This window comes from Jaculus jaculus, chromosome X (genome assembly GCF_020740685.1).
Source record: "Jaculus jaculus isolate mJacJac1 chromosome X, mJacJac1.mat.Y.cur, whole genome shotgun sequence".
Lineage (NCBI taxonomy): Eukaryota > Metazoa > Chordata > Mammalia > Rodentia > Dipodidae > Jaculus > Jaculus jaculus.
Window position 1 is genome coordinate 55,197,224 of NC_059125.1, and position 24,821 is coordinate 55,222,044.

Consider the following 24,821-nt stretch of genomic DNA (forward strand, 5'->3'; position numbering starts at 1 on the left):
TAGAGATTGAGGACATACTAATGCTTACTAGAAAAGGTGGCACAGGGACTCGGGCAATGGCTCAACCGGTAAAGCCCTTGCCACGCAAGCATGAGGACCTGATTTGGATCCCCAAAGCCTATGTAAATGTTGGGCATGGCAGCACACCTGTAATTCTCCATGGACATAATTGGACAGATTTCCTGGAGCAAGCTGACTAACTTAGTGGAGTCATGAACTCTAGGTTCAGTGAGAAAGCCTAATCTCAATAAATAAGGTAGAGAGTGATTGAGGAAGACATCTGTCTTTGACTTCTGGATACCACACACACTTGCACCCACTTACCTATGAACTCTTTCTCTCTCAGGCACACTCACTCTCACAAGATGGCACAATGGAAATCATTGGGTTAAAGAATAGCTTTATCTTTTTCTAAAATATTTTATTTATTTCTTAGAGATAGAGAGAGACAGAGAATGGGCATGCCAGGACCTCCAGCCACTACAAATGAACTCCAGATGGATGTACTACCTTGCGCATCTGGCTTTATGTGGGTACTGGGGAATCCAGCCTAGGTCCTTGGGCTTTGCCGGCAAGCACCTTAACCACTATGCCATCTCTCCAGCCCAGTTTTATCTTTAAATTTATTTATCTATGTATTTATTTGCAAGTGAGGGAGAGGGAGTGTCTGGGAATGTGTGCACCAGGGCCTCTAGCTGCTGTATACACACTCCTGTTGTGTGTGCCACTTTGTGCATCTGGCTTTGCGTGAGTACGTGGGAACCAAACTTGGGTTGTTAGGCTTTCCAGGCAAGTGCCTTAGCTGCTGAACAATCTCTCCAGCCATCTAGTTTATATCTTTTTTTAAAAAATTTTATTTGCATTTTCCATGATTATATCTTTTTTTAAATATTTATTTGAGAGAAAGAAGCAGAGAGGCAGATAGAGAGTTGCCACGCCAGGGTCTTCAGCCACTGCAAACAAACCCCAGATGCATGTGCTACCTTATGTATCTGACTTATGTGGGTCCTGGGGATTTGAACCTAGGCACTTTAGCTTTGCAGGCAGCTACCTTAACCGATAAGCCACCTCTCTAGCCCTAGTTTTATTTTTTTTTTAATTATTATTTTTTTGTTTTTTGTTTTTGTTTTTCAAGGTAGGGTCTCACTCTGGTCCAGGCTGACCTGGAATTAACTCTGTCATCTCAGGGTAGCCTTGAACTCATGGCAATCCTCCTACCTCTGCCTCCCGAGTGCTGGGATTAAAGGCATGCACCACCACGCCTGGCTAGTTTTATTTTTTTTTAATATTTTTATTTGTAAACAGAGAGGGAGACAGATAATGGACATATCAGGGCTTCTTGTCAGTGCAAACGAACTTCAGATATATGCTCCATTTTGTGCATCTTGTTTTATGTGAGTACTGGGATCTCAAACCCAAGCTGGCAGGCTTTGCAAGCAAGCACCTTTTTAACTGCTAATTCATTTCCCCAGTCCCAGAATAGTTCTATCTTGATTGTTGTAGTTACATGGGTCGATACAGCATAAGCATTAAATGAGGTTGCATCATAATTATTTAAGCTATAATAATTAGGGGAAACTGGGTGAGGGGTACAAAGTTCAATTTTAAAAAAATTATTATTGCTGGGCATGGTGGCACATGCCTTTAATCCCAGCAATCTGGAGGCAGAGGTAGGAGGATCGCCACGAGTTCAAGGCTACCCTGAGACTACAGAGTTAATTCCAGGTCAGCCTGGAACAGAGTGAGACCCTACCTCGAAAAACCAAAAAAAAAAAAAAATTATTATTATTATTTTTTTAATTATTTATTTATTTGAGAGCAACAGACACAGGAAGAAAGACAGATAGAGGGAGAGAGAGAGAATGGGCGTGCCAGGGCTTCCAGCCACTGCAAACAAACTGCAGACGTGTGTGCCCCCTTGTGCATCTGGCTAATGTGCGTCCTGGGGAATCGAGCCTCGAACCGGAGTCCTTAGGCTTCACAGGCAAGCGCTTAACCGCTAAGCCATCTCTCTAGCCCACAAAGTTCAATTTTTGTAACTCTTTTTGCAACTCCTTATAAATCTATAATTATTTCAAAGTAAGCTTCTAATTTTAGATAGTACTTTAGTGTCACGGATATAGTTCAGTTGTAGAGTGTTTGCCTATCATGCATGAGGCTCTGGGTTCCACCCCAACCACCATACATATATAACATACACATACACATGTAGTTGTGGAGCATGAATGTGAGAGGGGTCTGACAATAACGAGGCAAGTCAGAACAAACAATGTTATCTCACCATTGCTCTATTTGAGATAAAGAAAAGGACAGATGGAATGTGATGCCTTTGGTAAAAGTCAGATGTTTAGGAAGTAAAGGAGAAGATTGTCATGGCTCCTGGGTCTCTGACTTGAGTGACTGAATGGATGAGTATATGCTAGACATATCAAATATTAGAAACCATAGTTTAGGAACCTGATACATAGACAGAAGCTATTTTGCTGGTCTCTTTTTACCTTTGTAAACCTAAACAGTGTTGGGTTTGGAGAAGTTGGATTTTTTTTTTCTTTTTTGGTTTTTGATAATCTCAAAGTGTTGCAAAGGCTGGCCTCCTAGGCTCAAGTGAGCTACCTGCCTTTAACTCCCAAGTTGCTGAGATGATAGGGAGGCACCACACCTAAGATGTTAGGATTTTTTTTTTTCTTGAGAATTTAAGGTGCTTTGGGATGTCCTAATCTGAAGGCAGATATTCATGAACTAATTCTTCCTTGAACTTTCCTTTTCTAACTTGGCACATTTATTTAAGAAATTTGTTTCAGAGCCAGGCATGGTGGTGCATGCCTTTAATCCCAGCACTTGGGAGGCAGAGGTAGGAGGATCACCGTGAGTTCAAGGCCATCCTGAGACTACGTAGTGAATTCCAGGTCAGCCTGCACTAGAGTGAGACCCTACCTCAAAAACGAAAAACAAAAGGAAAGGAAGGAAGGAAGGAAGGAATTTCAAAGTATTAGCATCAACGTTATTTTTTTTTCCCTCTGCACAGTGAGAGCTATATTTTATAATAGCATCATCATAATAGTTCTCTCTGGGTTCTTATGAAAATTAAATGGAATAATATGTGTGGGTTAGCTAATGCATAGATATGATGCATATATATATATGACTATCAATTGCCAACATATGCATATTGTTACTACTGTTATGGGTGCTGACAATAAAGTTATACAGAAAGTATAAGATATTGAAAAACACTGGGATCCTGTCATTTGTAGTCAGCTGTAGAAATGCTTGGATTCTCTGCACATATTTTTCCTTAATTTCTATTTTCCAGTTCCTTCGGTGATCCTTAAAGAGTGGTCTGCCTATAAAGGGAAATCACCTCAAACTCCTGAGCTGGTATCCGCACTCACATTTCGGGAATGGACTTGCCCAAACCTCAAGAAGCTCTGGCTAGGCAAAGCGGTTGAGGATAAGAACAGGAGAATGAGGGCTTTCCTGGCCTGCATGAAGTCAGACACGCCTAATATGCTCAATCCAGCTAATGTCCCTACCCACCTGCTGCTCATGTGCTGTGTGCTCCGGTAAGCCGTATGGCAGAACTCTCTGTCTTTTACATTTTTGACATATGTTTGAATTGTTTTTATTGCATTTCAGGGTAGGAAGAGGAGATTTTGTTTATGCTGGTTTAGCCTCAGAAACATTGGAAATGATTGTTACGTGAATAGCCTTTGTTTATAATCCTCTGTCATCATCAGTCCATGCATCACCTTCATTTGTTTGGTCTTACTTTATTTTTGTTATCTTCAGGCCTCATTTATATTCCAGTTCTCTTTGATGTGTATCTTTCCAACTTGTGAGTTCAAGCCTCCTTCAACCTACTTCAGTCTGCCTCATAGATGAGACTATATGCACAGGTTACCAAGTGTTGCTCCACTCAGTATTACTTTTGAAATCTGCTCATATTCATACATTCATTGTTCTTTTTTATATTTATTTTATTTTATTTATTTGAGAGTGACAGAGAAAGAGGCAGATAGAGAGAGGGAGAATGGGTGTGCCTCCAGCCACTGCAAACGAACTCCAAACACATGCGCCCCTTTGTGCATCTGGTTAATGTGGGTCCTGGGGAATCGAGCGTCGAACTGGGGTCCTTAGGCTTCACAGGCAAGCGCTTAACCACTAAGCCATCTCTCCAGCCCCACATTCATTGTTCTTGACTGCTGAGTCCATCAAATACACAAATTACCACAGGATTTTATTATTTATTTGATGGATCTTTAGTTCCATTTACTTGACTGATGTGGTGATCTTTTATTTTTGCTTTTCTGGTGCTGGGGATCTAATGGAGTATCTCATGTGAGTGCTCTACTCCTGACCTACTTACCAGGTCGGAGGTTGTGTTTTAGTGCTTATTAGTCACTTGAGTTTTCTCATTGCTTGAGGTGCACATCTATTTATCTTGCAAATTTTTACTAGAGAACTTCTCTTTTTCTTGTTAAATACAGATGTTCCTTATGATACACATAGCAGATACTTTTCTATATGTGCATCAGCATATATGTATATTTATATCAGTTTATCTTTTCTGGTTAATCACAGTTTGCAGTGGCTTGAATTAGATGTTCCCCATTAACTCATGTGGTTTGAGTGCTTGGTTCCTAGCTGGTGACAGTTTGGGGAGTGGAACCTTGCTGGAGAACGTGTATTGCTGGCAGCAGGGTGCTTTTTGGTTTATTAGCCCAGCTTGCTAGTGTTAGACTGGCTCACTCTCCTGCTGCTCTTTGTCACTTGGTGTTGGCAAGTAGGTGACGTCGAGCCCCTGCTCCTTCCTTCCCCTGTCATCATGAAGCTTCCCTTTGAGACTGCAAGCAAGAATTAAAACACTTTTCTCCCATCAGCTGCTTTTGTTCAGGTACTTTAACCCAGCTACAACACAGTTCATTATTTAAAATTTTAAAAATATATTTATTTATTTGGGACCAAAGAGAGCAAATGAGAGAGAGGGAGAGAGGGAGGGGCAGAGAGAGAGAGAATGAATGAATGTGTATCCCAGGGCCTCTTGCTGCTGCAAATGAACTCCAGACATATATGCCGCTTTGCAGCCAAGTGCTTTTAACCACTGAGATATCTTTTCAGCCCACTTAAGTTTTATCTATAATATCCTTAGTTGAATAAAAGTATTTCATTTTTACCAACCAATTATTATCATAATTATATGGAAAAAAGTTGGAAGAATAATATACTGAACACGAATATAAACACTACATCTATTTATTTATTTTAGAGAGAGAAATAAAGAAGCAGATAGAAAAAAATGGATAGGCCAGGGCCTCTAGCCATTGCAAATGAACTTCAGATGCATGTGCCACCTTATGCATCTGGCTTTACGTGGGTACTGGAGAATCAAAGCTGGGTCCTTTGGCTTTGCCAGCAAGTGCATTAACTTCTCAGCCATCTCTCCAGCCCAAGTTATCTTTTTTTCTAATATACAGTAACCATTAAATAAAGCTTTCATCTCCTTATCACAATACATCATCTCCTAAGTCAGCAAATGAATGCCAGATGTTTATGCCAAGTTTTGTAGCTGCCTTACATGAGCTGCTTGGGAATTGAAGCCAAGCCAGCAGGCTTTGCAAGCAAGTGACTTTTAACCATTGAACCATCTTCCCAACCTCAAATATACTTTTTCCATTACCAAGAAGAGTGTATTTTGATTTTGTCAAAGACACTAACTTGCTGTGTACTTTAGTGTCTTATTTAATAAATTCTCCTCTATCTCTGGGTGATAAAGATTTTTAAAAATAATCATGGGCTTTAGAGATTGCTCAGTGATTAAAGGTACATGCTTGAACAGCCTGATAGCCTGAGTTCAATTTTCCAGTGCCCACATAAAGCCAGATGCATAAGGTGGCACATGTATCTGGAGTCTGTTTCCAATGGCAAGAGGCCCTGGTGTGCCATATTCACTCTCTCTCTCTCTCTCTCTCTCACTCTCTCTGAAATAAATAAGTAAAATATTTTTAAAAGACTTTTTTATAATTTCCATAGCATGTATTTAATATAGTGGGTATTTATTTTTTGTTTGCTAAAGAAATGATTAACATTATTTTCTACATATCAAGCCAATTTCCCAGTTGTATGTATTTAATGATACCTTCTTTTCTCACTGATTTGTATTACCATCATCCTATGTACCAAGTTCCTACAAACGTGCACAACAATCCATTCCTACCTAGATTCTATTTTATTTTCATTTTTTGCAGTATTTTATTTATCTATTTACTTATTTGAGAGACAGAGGGAGAGAAAATGGGTGCACCAGGGCCTCCAGCCACTGCAAGTGAATTCCACACACATGCCGCCTTGTGCATCTGGCTTATGTGGAGTTTGTGTGCAATGGCAAGAGGGGAATTGAAACTGGATCCTTAGGTTTCACAGGCAAGTGCTTTAACCATTAAGCCATCTCTCCCGCCCCAATTCTATTTTGTTCTTTGCTTATTTAATCCCTCATCAAATATCACAGTGGTTTATATTATTAAGGATTTGTAATTTTCTTTAATGTCAGGCAGCTGCATTTCTTGTTTTCAGAATTATATTATTTTTAACTTTTATCAGCATTTTTCCTTATATATACACATATACTTGAGATCATTATTTCTTCAAAATATTATTGTATTGCATTTTATTTTGACATTCAGTTGTATTCATACATTACTTAGGAACATTGAATCTTTATGTTAAGTCTTCACATCCAAAGGCTATAATTTACCTGTCCCATTTTAAAAAATTATTTGTTTTTATTTACACACACACACACACACACACACACACACACACACACACACACATTTCTATGGCTGCAATGGGGTCTCATACCCCTGGAAACAAACACTAGATGATTGTGCCACATTTCCTCCCCCACATTTTTAACTTTTATATTGACAATATCCATTCATATATATAATATATCATGATCACTGCTCCCTCCCACCACCCTACCTTTTCCTAGTCTCTTATGCCTCCTTCACTGAGTCCTTTTTTTTTCTCACTAGTCCCTCTTCTATTTTTTAGACTTTTTGGGGGGGTGAGGTAGGGTCTCGCTGTAGACCAGGCTGACCTGGAATTCACTTTGTAGTCTCAAGGTGGCCTTGAACTCACAGCGATCTTCCAACCTCTGTATCCCAAGTACTGAGATTAAAGCTGTGTGCCACCACTCCTGGATCTTAACAATTTTTATGTTTGTACAAAATATATTTACCATTTTTTAAACTCAGCTTTATATTCTGTGGCTAGGAAATCACACTAGGGTCAGCAGGCTTTGCAAGCAAGCACCTTTAAACACTAATCCATCTCCCTAGTGCCCCTCCACAAAGTAACTTTATTTATTTATTGATTTATGTATATAATTTGTGTTGTGTGTATGGTATATGCACATGTATGTGCTGATGTCACACCCCATGCCCTCACCTGCAACAGTTGTAGGAGAACATGGGGAGTCCCCCTCCATTCACCCACCAGCTCTTCCTTGGGACCAACTCTCTTACTGATTCCACAGCTTGCTGTTCACACCTCCCCACTGATTTTCGGATCTCCACTTCTCACAGGTCTAGGGTTACAGATGTTCTTGGCTATACCCAGCTGTTCACATGAGTTCTAGAGGTTGGAATTCCGGCAGTCTTAGCACCCTCTCGGCCCACAAGTCCTACCTCCCACTTACTAAAGTCTTTTTCTGAATGTTTAGTAAAATTAATTTTTCCATAGTTGCCTATTTAAATTAATTCCAAAGCAATTGATAATGCCACTACAGTGGTATTCTTTTCTATTATTATTGATTTGCTAATGTGTTGGAAATACATTTTTACATAAAGGGTAGGTCAGTTCCTACATGAGGTATAGAACATTGGACTTTGAAACTGGGAAGATCTTAGTTTGGATATTTTGTTTGGTTTTGTTTTATCTTTTAAATATTTATTTAAGAGAGAGAGAGAGACAGAATGGTCATGCAAGAGCCTCTAGCAACAACAACAGAACTCCAGACACATGTGCCACCCTGTATATCTAGCTTATGTGGGTACTGGAGAATCGAACTTAGGTCCTTAGGTTTCACAGGCAAGCACCTTAACCACTAAGCAATCTCTCTAGCCCTTGTTTTGTTTTTGATATAGGGTCTCACTATGTAGCCTAGACTAGCTTTCAACTTGGGATCCTCCTGCCTCTTCCTCCGGAGTACTGGGATTACAGGTATATGCTATCTTATTCAACCTTAGTCTAAATTGTGTTTCTGGTCCATTGTGGCTTGGATAACTCATTTTAGCTTTTCTAAACAGATTTTTCTCACTATAAATGGGTATAATTCTCTCAGAACTGTTTGAACATTTGTTTGTTCGTTTGCAAGCAAAGAAAGAAGACAGATAGACAGAAAGAATGGACACATCAGAGCCTCTAGCTGCTGCAAACATACTCCAGATACATGGGCCACTTTGTGTATCTGGCTTTATGTTGGTACTGGGAAATAAAACCCAGGTTGTTAGGCTTTGTAGGCAAGTGCCTTAACCATTGACCCATCTCTCCAGCCCCTGTTTGAATATTTACATAAATATGCAGGGCTATTTTATATAATCTTCAATATGTATTATTGCCCTTATTACCTTGACAACTAGATTGATGATCTATGGGGTTTTCTTAGTAAGAATAAATGATGTTTTCCTTCTAATTCCTAACATGTTTCTTGGCCACAGGAGTAAATTCCCTCACATTAACCCTGAAATTTCATATTTTGTCTTCTTTCTAGACTTGTAGTAATACCTCATTTTCTCATTCATTTGGGTCTCTTGGTTATATGGAATACATCCAGGAGCATGAAAACATTAAAAATGGTCTAAGTTGAGCTACAATACCTGTCTTGACTGTGTTCTAATAGTCTAATAGGGCCTGTTAACTTCTTGCTCTGAAAAGACCCCCTCCTTCCCAACTGTTTATTTTTTTTTTTTGGTTTTTTGAGGTAGGGTCTCACTCTAGCCCAGGCTGACCTGGAATTCACTATGGAGTCTCAGGGTGGCTTCGAATTCACAGCATCCTCCTACCTCTGCCTCCTGAGTGCTGGGATTAAAGGCACGCACCACCACAACCGGCCCAACTGATTATTCTTAAAAGCATATGTAACCATTTAGTTGTATGAATTTCTAGTATATAACAATAAGAAGCACTAAATAGTAAGTTAAGTAATATACACTGGTACTCTTACAAATAGCCACTATGATAGATGACGCCTACTTTCTCCAGAATTAGTCCAGATGAATCACAAAACTAAGAAACAGCAATAATAAATCCAACAACAGTACTTGATAGGGGGGTTAAAATTTCCAACAAGAAAATTGTAAGCTGTGGAAAGAAACTGATACTTGGCTCATAAACAGGAAAGAAAAAAAAAAAAAAACCAACTTTCTCTCCTGGCCTGGAGTTTTTACTCAGTGTAGAGGACTTGGTTATCATGAGTGAGGCCCTAGGTTCAACCACGAGAACTGGGGACAAAGCAGTAACAGGATTGGAGAAATGTCTCAGGGGTAAGGCAACTTTCCTAAAAAGCCTAACCACCTGGACTCAATTCAATAGTGCCCACATAAAGCCAGATGGCACAAGGTGACACATGCATCCGGAGTTTGTTTGCTAGAGGCCCTGATGCACCCATTCATTTCTTCTCTCTTTTTCTTTGTCCCTCTATGCTTGGAAATATGTAAATAAAAAAATTTAAAAAGTAGCAACACAAATCTCTGTCTCTGAATGGGTATAGATCCAGACATAGTAAAAAAAAAAAAAAAGACATTTAATGAGCTGCTATATATATTTTCAAAAAAGTGAAGGAAATAATGTTTAAAGACTTAAGGAGGAACTAGAGGGTGTGGCTCAATTATACATTATGCACTTAGCACACATGATTCCCTAGGTTCAATCACTTGTACCAAAAAGAAAGAAGGAAAAGTATGATGAAAAGGAAGAAAAATATAAATTAAAGAAAAGATATCAAAAATATATTCTGGAGTTTAAAAATATAATAGCTAAAATGAAAAAATTAACTAGAAAGACTGAAAATCATGGGAGATGGTTGCATGAAAATGTCACAATGAATCTCATTTCTTTTTATGATAGCCAAAAGATTAATATGAAAATGAAGGGCTGGAGAGATGGCTTAGTGGTTAAGGCACTTGCCTATAAAGCCAAAGGACTCAGGTTCAGTTCCCCAGGACCTACATAAGCCAGATACACAAGGTGTCACATCCTCGAGAGTTCATTTGCAGCAGCTGGAAGCCCTAGCATGCCCATTTCTCTCTCCTTCTGTGTCTCTGCCTCTTTCTCTTAAATAAATAAATATTTAAAATAAAAAGAAAGTAAGCATTCAGCTTTCAACAACTACAACAAATGAAAAGAAAGAAAAAAAAGGGGGGGCTGGGGAGATGCCTCAGCAGTTACGTGTGCTTTCTTACAAAGCCTGCCAGTCCAAGTTTGAGTTCTGCACTACCAATGTGTAGCCAGATGAACAAAGTAGTGCATGCATGTGGAGTTTATGCAGTAGCAAAAGGCTCATACTCATGCTCTCATTCTCTTCCTCCCTCCCTTCCCCCCATCTCATAAAGAAAGAAATAGAAGCCGGGAGTGGTGGCATACACTTTGAATCCCAGCACTCGGGGAGGCAGTGGTAGTTCACCCTGAGACTACATAATGAATTCAAGGTCAGCCTGGGCTAGAGTGAAACAATAACAAAGAGATAAATAGATCCCCCCACACACACTTTCCCCTTTGAGACTCCAGTCTCCATCATATCTCCTCCCCCTCTCAATCAGTCTCTCTTTTATTTTGATCTCATGGTCTTTTCCTCCTATTAGGATGATTTTGTGTAGGTAGTGTCAGGCATTGTGAGGTCATGGATATCCAGGCTACCTTGTGTCTGGAGGAGCACGTTGTGAGGAGTCCTACCCTTCCTTTGACTCTTAGATTCTTTCTGCCACCTCTTCTGCAATGGAACCTGAGCCTTGGAAGGTGTGATAGAGATATTTCAGTGCTGAGCACTCCTCTGTCACTTTTTCTCAGCACCATGGTGCCTTCTGAGTCATCCCAAGGTCACTGCCATCTGAAAAGAGAAGGTTCTCTTACCAAAAGTGAGAGTACCACTAATATATGGGTATGAACATTAAGAGAAGTGCTTACTGGGCAGTTTGGTGAGCATAATACATAATTTTAGCCGGACAGCAGCAGACATTACACCCCAAGGGCTCATGACTACCCTTATTGTAGGTTTCAGTATCAGGAATGCATTCCCTCCCATAGAGCGAACTTCCAGTCCAAGTACAGGGTGGTTGGTTTCCCCATAACAGACATACCACTGTTGAACCTTTTGGCTCATTTGGCCTGGCTGGCCAAATTTAAGGCTTATAGTGTTCACTGTTGAGTATCTTCACTGGTGATTTCTTTCTCTTCCATTGAACTGCATACAGCATAGCTTTTTCCAGCTTTCTGTCAGCTGGTCTACATGGTGGAGGTTTACAGCTAATTCCAGTGGGATTTATCAGTGTCCTTGCAGCCTAAGTATGTGGATATAAATGTCATATGGGATCCAGCTATAGCACTCCTAGGCATATATCCGAAGGAATCATCTCAAAAAAGGCACAAGATGTAACTCATATAAGATGACATACAGTTTAGAAGCAATTGATGTATTTGGCATAAATTTTGGAGAATTTCAATAAAATTGGCTGTGGCTCATTTTCTGAAAAGAAGTTAACATAGGGAGAAATGGAGCTATAAAGTTCTGGAGTAGATACTGATAAGATTAATATAAGTTCTAGAGGAAAAAATCAAATTTGTAACTTTTGTTTATTTTTTTATTTATTTATGATGGAGAGTAAGAGAAAGGGAAAGAATGGATGCATCAGGGCCTCTAGCCACTGCAGACAAACTCCAGACACATGTGCCACCTTGTGCATCTGGCTTACGAGGGTCCTGGGGAATCAAACCTGGGTCCTTGGGCTCCATAGTCCTTAACCACTAAGCCATCTCTCCAGCCCAAAACTTCAATTTTAAAACGATTAAAGGATAAGAATGTTACACTTAAAAATCTTTAGTCTAAAGCATAGAAGACGATAAAGAAATAACAAAGACACATGGGACATAAAATGTAAAATGTCAGATGCAAATCTATCATATCAATCATTCATAGCCTTAAATTTGAATGGATTAAAAACCCAATCCAAAGCAGAGACCATCAGATTGGCTCAGTAAACAAAACCTAGTGATATTCTATCTTGGGTAGACACACTTAATATTGAAAGATACAAATAGAGGGCGTGGTGGCACAAGCCTTTAATCCCAGCATTCAGGAGGCAGAGGATGGAGGAGCTCCATGAGTTCAAGGCCACCCTGAGACTATATAGTGAATTCTAGGTCCACCTGGACTAGAGTGAAACCCTACTTCAAAAAACGAAACAAACAAACAAAAAGAGAGAAAGATACAAATAGGATTCAAGTGAAAAGGCAGATATGCACACAAACAAAAACCACATGAGACCCATAGTAGAAATACTAGTACCTGACAAAATAAACTCTAAAACAATACAACTGTAATTAGAAACAAACCAGATATTTTATAATGATAAAAGAGAAACTTAATGCAGAAGATACAAGCATTTAACAACAGGGCCCAAAAATACACAAAGTGAAAACTGACAGGAAGGGAAGGAGAAATAGACAATTGGACAATAATTAGAGGCTGAGAGTGTAGTTATACTGTAGAGTACATCTCTAGCATGCATATAAGGGTCTGGGTTGATCCACAGTATATACATAAAAATAATACTAGTTATAAAGGCTTAAATATGTCCTTTTCAAAATGAGGAGGAAAAAACCCCACAACTCTAGAAATTCAAAGATATAAGACTCAAAGTACACATACACACAAAAAAAACTGGCCACAACAGTCACCTTTAGAATATCTCACCCAGCAAAACCAGAATATGCATTGTCTTCAATATATATGGAATATTCTATGTAATAGACCATATGCAAGACCATAAAGCATGATGAATTCGGGATTATTGAAATTATGTAAAATATGACCTGTGACAATAAAATGAACTCAGAAATCATTAACAAAAGGAAATTTAGAAAAATCGAAAGTATGTGAAAATTGAACAGCACAATCATATGTAGCTAATTATTCAAAGGAAAATCACACTGGAAATTAGAAAATACTGAAATGCATATAAACAAAATGATAACCCTTTATGATGTTCACCTAAAACAATGCTAGTAGAGAAATATGTAGTTATGAACATTTTTTAAATGAAAGAAAATTTATCTCAAAACAATAACCTTAGGGAATTACAAAAAGGCCAAACTTAAGCCCACAAACTGTATATAGTTTTCTTGGCTATGTAGAAATCTGAAGCAGGAGAATTGCTTGAGCCCTGTAATTGAGGCCCATAGCAGGTAGTGCAGTTAAGGGTATATCGTTCAGAGTTAGGTCTGTGGCAAAGGTAAAGGCCCTTGATTACAAAGCTTGCTGGCCCAGGTTTGATTCTCCAGTACTCACATAAAGCCAGATGCACAAAGTAGCACACGCATCGGCAGTTCAATTGCAGTGGAAAGAAGCCCTAGCATGCCTTTCTCTCTCTTACTATCCCCCCATTCTTCTTGCAAATAAATAAAAATAATAATATTTAAATGCCAAGTTTTTGAAGTCTTACACAGCTCTTGCAATATGTGTGTTCATTATCCCATGTGTCAGATTCAGGGAGCCAACGACAGACTACCAATATATTTGTAACTTTTTTCTCTGTATCTGTCCCTCTGTCTGTCTGCATTCTCCGTAAGCCGTATTTGATTGATGGACATTCAATTCTAGTAGTTTCTCTTTGCTTCTCAAGTCCCTCCTCATAAAACCTGTGACCAAGGTTCGGAATACAGATCTATGATAAAGCACTTGCCTAACACAGATAGGGCCCTGGATTCCATTCCCAGCACTGCGGAGAAGAAAAACTTCTTTGACCATACCCTGTCAATTAATATCCTAGTATCTCCTATATTATAAATTATTTCTTGTTGTTTTTTCAAGGTAGCATCTCACTCTAGCCCAGGCTGACCTGGAATTCACTATGTAGTGTCAGGCTGGCCTCAACTCACAGTGATCCTCCTACCTGGATGTTGTTATTAAAGGCATGTACTACCATGCCTGGCTAAAAATACTTTTATTGATTGATTGATCATTATGCATCTTAGTTTCTAATCTTGCTCCAAGCATGTTTAGCTACCGAAACACCAAACCTGTTACATCTTTTTTTTGTTGTTGTTGTTCATTTTAATTTATTTATTTGAGAGCGACAGAGAGAGAGAGAGAGAGAGAGAGAGAGAGAGAGAGAGAGAGGGAGGGAGGGAGGGAGGGAGGGAGGAAGAGAGAGAGGGAGAGAGGGAGAGAATGGGCGCGCCAGGGCCTCCAGCCACTGCAAATGAACTCCAGACACGTGCACCCCTGTGTGCATCTGGCTAACGTGGGTCCTGGGGAATTGAGCCTTGAACCGGGGTCCTTAGGCCTCACAGGCAAGCGCTTAACCGCTAAGCCATCTCTCCAGCCCAAACCTGTTATATCTTGATGTGCCACCACAATATTCTCTCCTCCACATAGAACGTCCTTTTCCTACCTTGTCTCTTACTAAATTCTGTAAGTCCCTTGACACTCAGCTCCTGCTAACTTCTTCAGGCTGATCTCCCTGACTCTAACAGTTGTGGGACTCTTCTGTGCTCTTACAATCCTTTCTTTTGGTACTTAACAAACGGTTGTCAGTGTTGATGCACATGCCAGTCTCTTCTACCATACAGATTGCAAGGAATCATAGGCAGAGAATTTTGTATTTCATTCTGTTGGAGTTGCTAAAAATCAGCCTCACATTTGGCCTATGTTGATTTTTCTTTTTTCACTTTTATGTACATGCTAGGCAAGCTCTTTACTATTGAGCTGCATCCTCAACTCTCTCTGTTGTTGTTTTTTTTTTTTTTCATAGTTTCATTCTATATTTTGAATAATCTTATTTTTATTTATTTGTTTGAGAGAGGGAGGGAGAGACGGGGGGGGGGGCACACCAGGGCCTCCAGCCACTGCAAAGGAACCCCAGATGCATGTGCCACCTTGTGCATATGCCTTATTTGGTTCCTAGGGAATCGAACCTCGGTCCTTTGGCTTTGCAGGCAGGTGCCTTAACTGCTAAGCCATCTCTCTAGCCCTCATACTTTCTTTCTATTTAATCCAAGCTAGCCTCTTGTTTCTTCCTGAGTACTGAGATTACAGGCATGTGCTACAATGCCTGACATCATCATTAGGTTATTAGTATCTATGACATGAATACATTGGATTGTGGACTAATAATATTGTTTCTTTTTTCGTTTAGGTACATGATTCAGTGGCCTGGTGGCCGAATCTTGCATCGCCATGAACTTGACACCTTTCTTGCACAGGCAGTATCTACCCAGCTTTATGAGCCAGATCAACTCCAAGAGCTCAAGGTAAATTGTTCCACCCTAATTTAAATTCATTCTCATTCTCTCCCTCCCTCCCTCCCCCTTTCTCCCTCTCAACTTCTTCCTTTCCTCTCCCCTTCTCCTTCTGTCTCCTTTTACTTAATTTGTTCACAATGTCACAAGTAAGGAAACAAGCTAGAGAGCTTAAGTAACTTAGACAAGGTCATACAGCTAAGAGGTAATGAAGCCAGGATTTAAACCCAAAGCAGTCTAGTCTCAGAGCCTACCCTGTATAGTACTATGTTCTACTGACTTCAGTTATATAGTAGATGGGTTCTTTCTTACGCCTTATAACTTTTCACTAGTATGCATTATTAAGGAGGGGGAATAGCCATTTACTCAGATAAGCAGGGATGCCAAGGTAAGTCTACTATAGTATATCTTATGCGGGACAGAAACCTTACCATAGTTTATGAGTCATGATTTATTTGCCTTGAATTATATACATATTTTCTGTTCATTCTTACTCATCGGTAAGGGGGTAGTGTAGCAGTTAGCTATGTCTTGGTTTTATTGATAAATGAAAATGGGGCTGGAGACATGGCTTAGCAGTTAAGGCATTTGCCTGCAAAACCTAAGAACCCAGGTTTGATTCCCCAGTACACATGTAAGCCAGATGTACAAGGTGGCACATATATCTGGAGTTCGTTTGCAGTGGCTAGAGGCCCTGGCACATCCATTCTCTTTCTCTCACTCAGTCTGCCTCTCTCTATAGAAATAAATAAATAAATGAAATTACTTGGCTAAGGTAAGTCAAACAATTACCTGTATAATTTATTCTCACACCCTCCCCTAGCTTTAGGAATATAAAAAGACCTAAAATAGGCCTATGAGGTCATGAAATAATTTAAATTGTGTGTGGTGGTAATATATAATATATAATCTTAGCCTGTGGGAGGTGGATCAGGAGTTCAAGGTCATTATCAGCTTTATAGTGAGTTTGAGACCAGCCTAGGATACATGAGACCATGTGTGAGAGAGGTGGGGGCCAGGGAAGAGAGAGGGAGAGTAAGAGAAAGGGAGGGAGGGGAGAGGAAAACAAGCTGTGAAGGGTATGCCTATAATCCTATAACGCAGGAACAGAGAGACTTTGAGACCAGCTACATACTGAGTTTTAGGCTACCCTGGGTCATATATTGAGACCCTGTCTTAAAACTAAATAGGACTGGAGAGATAGCTTAATAGTTAACACACTTGCCTGCAAAGCCCAAAGACTTGAGTTCAGTTCCCTAGTACCCACATAAAGCCAGATGCACAAAGTGGCACATGCATCTGAAGTTCATTTGCTGCAGCTGGAGGCCCTGCCACGCCCATACTTTCTCTGTGCCTGCCTCTCTCAAATAAATTAATTAATTAATTACAGTTAAAAATGATTTGGGAGCCAGGCGTGGTGGCACACACCTTTAATCCCAGCACTCGGGAAGCAGAGGTAGGAGCATCACCGTGAGTTTGAGGCTACCCTGAGAATACATAGTTAATTCCTGGTCAGCCTGAGCCAGAATGAGACCCTACCTCGAAAAAACAACAACAAAAAATGATTCGGGTCTGGACATTTAGTTCAATTATGGAGCACCTGGCTAACATGCCTGAAAAAATCTTAATTTAAGTGAAATCTGCTAAGGTAAAGATGCAATTGTTTAAAGCAATGAGTTATTTTAGCTCCTGATGCCAGATTATACCTACAAGGGGACCTGACAATACTTCACCTTTTCCTGTTAAGAATATGTTAGCTTTAGTTAATCACTGTGAAATTTTTTGATGTGTTTTCTTTTAGTCTTTGTGTATGTGTCTGTGTATATTTGTGGGTGTATTTTGGTGATCAGATATTCCAGTCTTTTTTCATGTTTATCTTACACATTTGAGATATTTGAGATATATACATGTTTATTTATTTATTTGCCAGGAGAGAGAGAGAGAGAAAGAATGGGTGCACCAGAGTCTCCAGCCCCTGAACCCCAGACACATGCATCACATTGTGCATCTGGCTTATGTGGGTACTGGGGAATCAAACCCTAGTCGTTAGGCTTTGCAAGCAAGCACCTTAATTGCCAAGCCATCTCTCCAGCCCAGATTTCTATATTTTATTTGCAGTTTTTGCTTCTATATTTATGTTTTTCTTATTTATATGTAATACCTGTAGTTTTTGCTTATGAACATTTGCAAAGTTGCATATGTTGGCCAGACATGGTGGCACACCTGTAATCTTAGCCCTTGGACAGGAGAGGCAGGAAGATCACCCACGAATTTGAGGCTAGCTTAGTTTACATAGTGCGACCCTGTATAATAAAAACGTTGCCTCTGTATCACCTTATATACTGACTTTCTTATCAGTGTTTCCTAAACAATACAATCTAGCAGTTATATGTTAGGTATTATAAGTACTCTGGAGATTAAAAGCAATTAGGAGGATATATACAATTGTACCATCTTCCATAAAGAACTTTAGGCATCAATGGGTTTAGGTATCTTAGAAGATTTCTGAGACAAATCTCTTAATTTTTTTTTGTTTTTTGTTTTTCGAGGTAGGGTCTCACTCTAGCCCAGGCTGACCTGGAATTCACTATGGAGTCTCAGGGTGGCCTCGAACTCAGGACAGTTCTCCTACCTCTCCCTCCCGAGTGCTGGGATTAAAGGCGTGCGCCACCACACCCAGCTCTGAAACCAGTCTCTTAAGAATACTGACAGACTATATTATGTTTTCTTCTTCACTTAACATAGCACATATTGTCTTTGAGTTAAAGAGTTTAGTAATGTTTTATCATATGGGTATATCATATACTTATTAAAATGTTGGTAATTTAGATTGTTTCGAGTTTTCCCCTATTATAATAAGCATGTTTATGCATTAAGTTTAATGGCAATATCTACTTCCTTATAATATAGTCTAACAAATCTATACAATATATTTTTTACCACATTCCACCCTGGCCCCCATAAACTGATAACCATACATGGTGTAAAATGCAATACATTCAGTTCAACTTTAAAAGTCTCCATAGTTTTTATTAATCTCAATCTTATTCAAACATCCCCATTTTCCAAATGATGGTTTTGGTTGTTTTTGTTGTTGTTTTCAAGGGTCTCACTCTAGCTCAGGCTGACCTGGAACTCACTCTGTAGTCCCAGGCTGGCCTCGAACTCACAGTGATGTTTCTACCTCTGCCTCATGAATGCTGAGTTTAATGTTGTACGCCACTATGCCTGGCTCAAAGGTCTCTTAACTGTTAGCTGTAAATCCTCCCCTCACCCCAAAAAATCATAATGGAATTCACACTACAAAAAATAGCATTGGGCATACATAACAAGGAAAGATTGAGCCAATACAAGATTTAAAACAACAGGGCAAAAAATAAAGTTCTATAGCTCCATGTCTGACATCTCTAACTAGTAAGTTTTTGAAGTTCCAATCTGGCCCCTCCAGGTAGGTGGCTCACAGCTGGGGGAAACACTGCCAAGCTTGCATCTCTCCTTGGCAGCCATCCCATAGCCCTGGCATCTCCACTGGGTCTCCGCTGCAACCCACAGTTCATCATCATGGCTCTATCGAGCCTCCATACAGATAATCCAACAACTCTGCCTCACATTGCCCATGGCCATTTCCAATAAAGAAAACCATGTTCCAGGGCTGGAGAGATGGCTTAGCGGTTAAACGCTTGCCTGTGAAGCCTAAGGACCCCGGTTCAAGGCTCAGTTCCCCAGGTCCCACGTTAGCCAGATGCACAAGGGGGCGCACGCGTCTGGAGTTCGTTTGCAGAGGCTGGAAGCCCTGGCGCGCCCATTCTCCCTCTATCTGTCCTTCTCTCTGTGTCTGTAACTCTCAAATAAATAAATAAATAAAATTTAAAAAAAAAAGAAAATCATGTTCCAAATCTGTTTCCTATATTTGTTATACACCATAGCATCAGGTTGGCTACCAAATTGTTAATCTGGGGGGAATAAAGCTGACTTTGAAGAGCAGGACACTCCTTTAGCATTTAGTTCCCTTACTTACAGAGAGAGAAAGAGGCAGAGAGAGAGAAAGAATGGGCGCGCCAGGGCTTCAAGCCACTGCAAACGAACTCCAGACGCATGTGCCCCTTGTGCATCTGGCTAACGTGGGTCCTGGGGAACCAAGCCTCGAACCGGAGTCCTTAGGCTTCACAGGCAAGCGCTTGAACACTAAGCCACCTCTCCAGCCCAAGTCTGCATTCTTCCTCTTGTCCCAGTGCAGGTCAGCTGGCACAGTCTCAGTAGTTGTCATCTCTCAAACAATTGCAGCTGAATGGGCAGCGGTTTCAATCAAAACTTTCATTTCTTTCTGTGCCATATCCTTCTGCTCACATAAATTAAAAGCCAGGTGTGGTGGCGCACGCCTTTAATCCCAGCACTCGGGAGGCAGAGGTAGGAGGATTGCCATGAGTTTGAGACCACCCTGAGACTCCATAGTGAATCCCAGTTAGCCTGTGCTAGAGTGAGACCCTACCTCGAAAAAAAAAATTCTACAATGCAACCCTGCACAAGTAGGCAGAACAGCAAGTCTCTCACAGAAGCCTAGTCCAGGCAAAGCTCTTTTTTCCCCTCATAAGCTAAACCTCACAGTTCACAGTTCTTGCTGCATTCACTTCTTTCAACCTTGCCCAGAATGGTCCATCTAACTCTACTTAGAGCATTGCAAGGCATTTTTTAGACCAAGGTTTCAAATCCTTCCACATTCCTCCTACAAATTAGTTTCAAATGACCAAAGCCACACTGACAGGTTCTAGCATTTATGACCCCACTTCTTGGTGCCAAATTATTGTTGTAGTCACCTTCACATTGCTGGCAGTAAGCACCTGACCAAAAGTAGCTGATGGGAGGAAAGTTATTTTGGGTTGCAGAATTGAGGGGAAGATCCATGATGGTAGGAAAAACTGTGGCATGTGTAGAGGCTGAACATCACCTCCTAGTAAACATCAGGTGGACAACGGCAGCACAAGTGTGACCCTACACAATGCATATATATATATATATGGAATATCTTTTTTGGGGTAGGGTCTCGCTGTAGTCCAGGCAGACCTGGAATTCACTATGTAGTCTCAAGGTGGCCTTGAACTCATGGTAGTCCTCCTACCTTTGCCTCCCGAGTGCTGGGATTAAAGGCGTGAGCCACCACGCCCGGCCCTACACAATATTTTTAATGTACCTGTGCTTTTACTGCAACCTGTCACATGAGACCAGGCATAACATTTTCCACTTGTGGCATCATATCAGTACCCCAAAAGTTTCAGAAAGCAGAAAAGAAATGGTGGAAATACGATATAAAAGGAGGCTTTAAAGTTTCAGATTTTGGAACACTTTGTTTCTGCAATGGATCTCTCACTATGTTACGCAGGCTGCACTCAAACTCCTGGAATCAGGTGATCCTCCCACCTTAGGCTCCAGAGGCATTTAAACTATAGTGTACTCTACCATGCCTAGTAGAATCTTCTTGTTTGTTTCACTAGTTGGGGTCTTGTGACATGATAGCATGTCCTAGTCCAGTCTAGCCATAAACTTGCTGGTAGTCCAGGCTGTCCTTAAACTTCTTGTCCTCCATCCTCTGAGCTAAGGGCTGGGATAGCAATTGTGTACCACCATGATTGACCTACAGTAGAACTTTTTTGTTCCTTTTTCTTGTCACTATTGTTATTGTTAGACAGTCTCACTCTCTGGCCTAGGCTGGCTTGAAACTCACTGCATAGCCCAGGATGACTTTGAAATCATGGCAGTCCTCCTACCTCAGCCTCCTTAATCTTGGGAGTGGAAGCATGTGACATCACACCATAAAAGATTACTAGAAGTAGATTTTCTGAGTTATGAACATTTCCAAAGTTCTTGATATGTATTAATGTAATTGCAATATGCATTCATCATCAGCTTTACATGACTTTCATTTATTTCACTGTGCCCTCATTGGGGGCTCCTTTTGTTTTCACTTTTTGAAATTTTCTTTCTTTCTTTCTCTTTTTGGTTTTCTCAAGTAGGGTTTCACTCTAGCCCAGGCTGAACTGGAACTCACTCTCTTAGACTCAGGCTGGTCTCAAACTTGCAGCAATCCTCCTACCATTTGCCTCCCAAGTACTGGGATTACAGGCATGTGCCACTATGCCCAGTGAAATTTTCAAATGTGATGGGCAAAATAATGGTATTTCAGGGTGGTTATTTTATACCCTGTAATGAGTATCTCTTAAATCCTCTCAGGAAATTTTAGGCATAAAAGATTTTTGTACACTCAAATGATTACATTTAAAGGCAATATGTGTGCTGGGGATATGGCTCAGTGGTAGAAGGTGCTTGCCTGTAAGACCTGGCCACCAGATTCAACTCTCTGTTACCTATGTAGAGTGGTTGCATGCATCTGGAGTTCATCTGCAGTGGCAAAAGGCCCTGGCATGTGCACATGCTCGCTCTCTTTCCTAATAAATAAATACAATACTAAGAAAAAAGAGATGTAAGGCTGGGTGTGGTGACACACACCTTTAATCCCAGCACTCGGGAGGCAGTGGTAGAAGGATCGCCATGAGTTTAAGGCCACCCTGAGACTACATAGTGAATTCCATGTCAGCTTGGCTAAAGCGAGACCCTCGGAAACCCCCCCCCCAAAAAAAAACCCTAAAAAACCCCACTAATATATGTGGTGGCTCACACCTATAATCCTAGCACTCAGGACAGTGAAGCAGGAAATTTATTATTAGTTAAAGGTCATCCTGGGCTATACAGTGAGACCCTATGACCCTATCTCAAAAAAAAGTTTGCACTTGTAGCATCCTATCCATATTCCTAAAGTTTCAGGTCTTGGAGCATTTTAGATTTAAGATGTTCTTTTCTTCTCTTGCAGTTCCTAAGTGACATTTTTTTCTTCCTTTGTGGTGGTTTCAGATTGAGAAACTGGATGCTCGAGGGATACAGCTTGCTGCCCTCTTCATGAGTGGGGTCGACACAGCTCTATTTGCTAATGATGCCTGTGGCCAGCCAGTCCCTTGGGAGCACTGCTGCCCCTGGATTTACTTTGATGGCAAGCTGTTCCAGAGCAAGCTCATTAAAGCAGGCCGAGAACGCGTATCTCTGGTTGAACTCTGTGATGGCCAGGTACCAGCACTTTGGAACTCTTGTGGGAATGAATGAATGGGCAGGGAGCAGGCAAAGGAGCTGAAACATTGGGGTCCTAGAGACCAGAAACAAGAAAATATGTTTGTCCTCTACGCAACTTAACATGGTCCCCAAACACATAGTGTAATACAAGTCTGTGAAAAAAAAAATCAATATGTTGGAAAGGTTGGTTGCTTGGTTAGTTTTTGGAGCTTAGAGTTTTCGTAACACTTTTCTAAGTATTTCTTCCCCATGGAATTTGCACAGTACTTTATGTCTTTCCTGCAACTCCTAGGATTTCATTTTCTCTTATTTACAAAAATCTCTTAAGTCAGTTTTCCAAGTGAGCATATTTTTTCCCAAAAAAAGTTTAGAAGTAAAAGAGAATAGTTAAAGTAGATGGCATAGGAGTTTTTGCTATAAACATTGGGAAAGGTGAAGGAAGATAAGGGCAAGGAAACCTTACTCACTCTTTTATCTATTTGAGGGCAAGAGGCTGAAGAACTAATATAGAGACTAACAATTATCCCGCCTCCTGGTTTTTGAAAATAACATTTTATTGGAACACAGCCATATTCATTCATTTGCATATGTTGGTGACTTCTTTCATATTTTAATGGAAGGATAGAGTGCTTCTGACAGAAACAGTATGTCCCCAAAAGGCCTAAAATCTTTACTTTCCTACCCTTTCCAGAAGTGTACCAACGTATGGATTATATATACTTATAGCCTGGTCAGAGCTCAGGGTCTCCAATCCTGTCCTGAACATGTGGGAGAAGGTTAAAAGGCATTGTATATATCTATTGGTTTTTATTCTCTAACACAGTTCTGTTACTTCTCCCTAATTTGGCCATGCAGTCAACCATTTACTGACATAAATCTTATTGTTGCCGGGTGTGGTGGCGCACACCTTTAATCCCAGCACTTGGGGGGCAGAGGGAGGAGGATTGCCCTGAGTTCAAGGCCACCCTGAGACTCCATAGTGGCCTGTGCTAGAGCAAAACCCTACCTCAAAAAAACAAAAATCAATAAACAAATTTTATTATGGCATTGGTTTTCATTGACCTAAATAAAATAACTCCCCTCACAAACCATGGTCAGAACTAATCTGATGGTACATAGTTTTCTGTGAAAAGTGGGGGCTTTGCTGCCATACAGGCTTCCTGAGTCTGTAGCCTGGAGGCCTTTTTACTCTGATCTCAATTCCCATAATGGGAATAGAATTGTGAGTGTGCCTGAAACATGGGAAAAGTTTGGAAAATGGCAGTTGCTATTATTCTTTTCCTCATTTGAAGGCTGAACTGGCAACTAAAGTGGAAAAGATGAGGCAGAGTATCCTTGAAGGAGTCAACATGAATCATCCACCACCTTCTGCTCTACTTCCATCACCTACTTTTGTGCCTCCCATGGTACCCTCTCTCTACCCTGTTTCGCTTTATTCCCGAGCCATGGGCTCAATTCCACCTCCCCCTCAAGGAAGGAGCCGGGGGTTTGCAGGTTAGTACCTAAGAATGAGGTATTTTCCATCTAATTTATTTCATAATAACCCATCCAGCATGCACTACCAGTTACAGAATCAACAGTTTTATGTACATCTTGTTTAAATTCTGTGCTGTAGTGTAGTAGTTTGAAATATAACTAGAGATGGAGAGATGTAGCCTGGGGAAGGAAGTCCATCGAATTCCTCGACCACTCTGAGGTGGTTGAAAACATGGATTGCATATTGCTCCTCTACTTAAAAGCTAAAAGTTGAAGTTAGTCTGTTAGGGTCACAAAATTTAGCATAAATGCCAGGCGTGGTGGCGCACACCTTTAATCCCAGTACTTGGGAGGCAGAGGTAGGAGGATTGCCATGCGTTCGAGGCCACCCTGAGATTCCATAGTGAATTCCAGGTCAGCCTTGGCTAGAGTGAAACCATAACTTAAATAAAAAAAAATACATGAATATTTACAGGACTCATAATGAGCAATGTGAAAGTGAGTTTTGAGTCCAGTCACGTTTTAGAATACAGGGAATCAACCATTCCACCCCTTTAAGAATCTCTTCTCTGATTCTTTGTGTAAATCTCAGAAGTCACCTTAATTAAGGCAAGTTCTTGGAAAGCCCTGACCATTAACTCAGCTTCTGGTGGTTCATGGGAGCTTCTTACCTCCTGAAAAGACATAATAGGCTCACTAAGGGCAAATTATTT

General features: G+C 40.5%; 1 protein-coding gene across 2 annotated transcripts in view; it reads left to right on the top strand.

The window, feature by feature from the left end:
- The window catches only part of Fam120c (family with sequence similarity 120C), a 117,352-nt gene that overhangs the window by 79,159 nt on the left and 13,372 nt on the right, over positions 1-24,821 (top strand). For both annotated transcript variants that reach the window (XM_045140145.1, XM_045140146.1), the window contains exons 10-13: positions 3,314-3,563; positions 15,414-15,528; positions 22,420-22,629; positions 23,925-24,126. In XM_045140145.1, the coding sequence (XP_044996080.1) occupies positions 3,314-3,563; positions 15,414-15,528; positions 22,420-22,629; positions 23,925-24,126 (777 nt within the window). The remainder of the gene's footprint in view (positions 1-3,313; positions 3,564-15,413; positions 15,529-22,419; positions 22,630-23,924; positions 24,127-24,821) is intronic.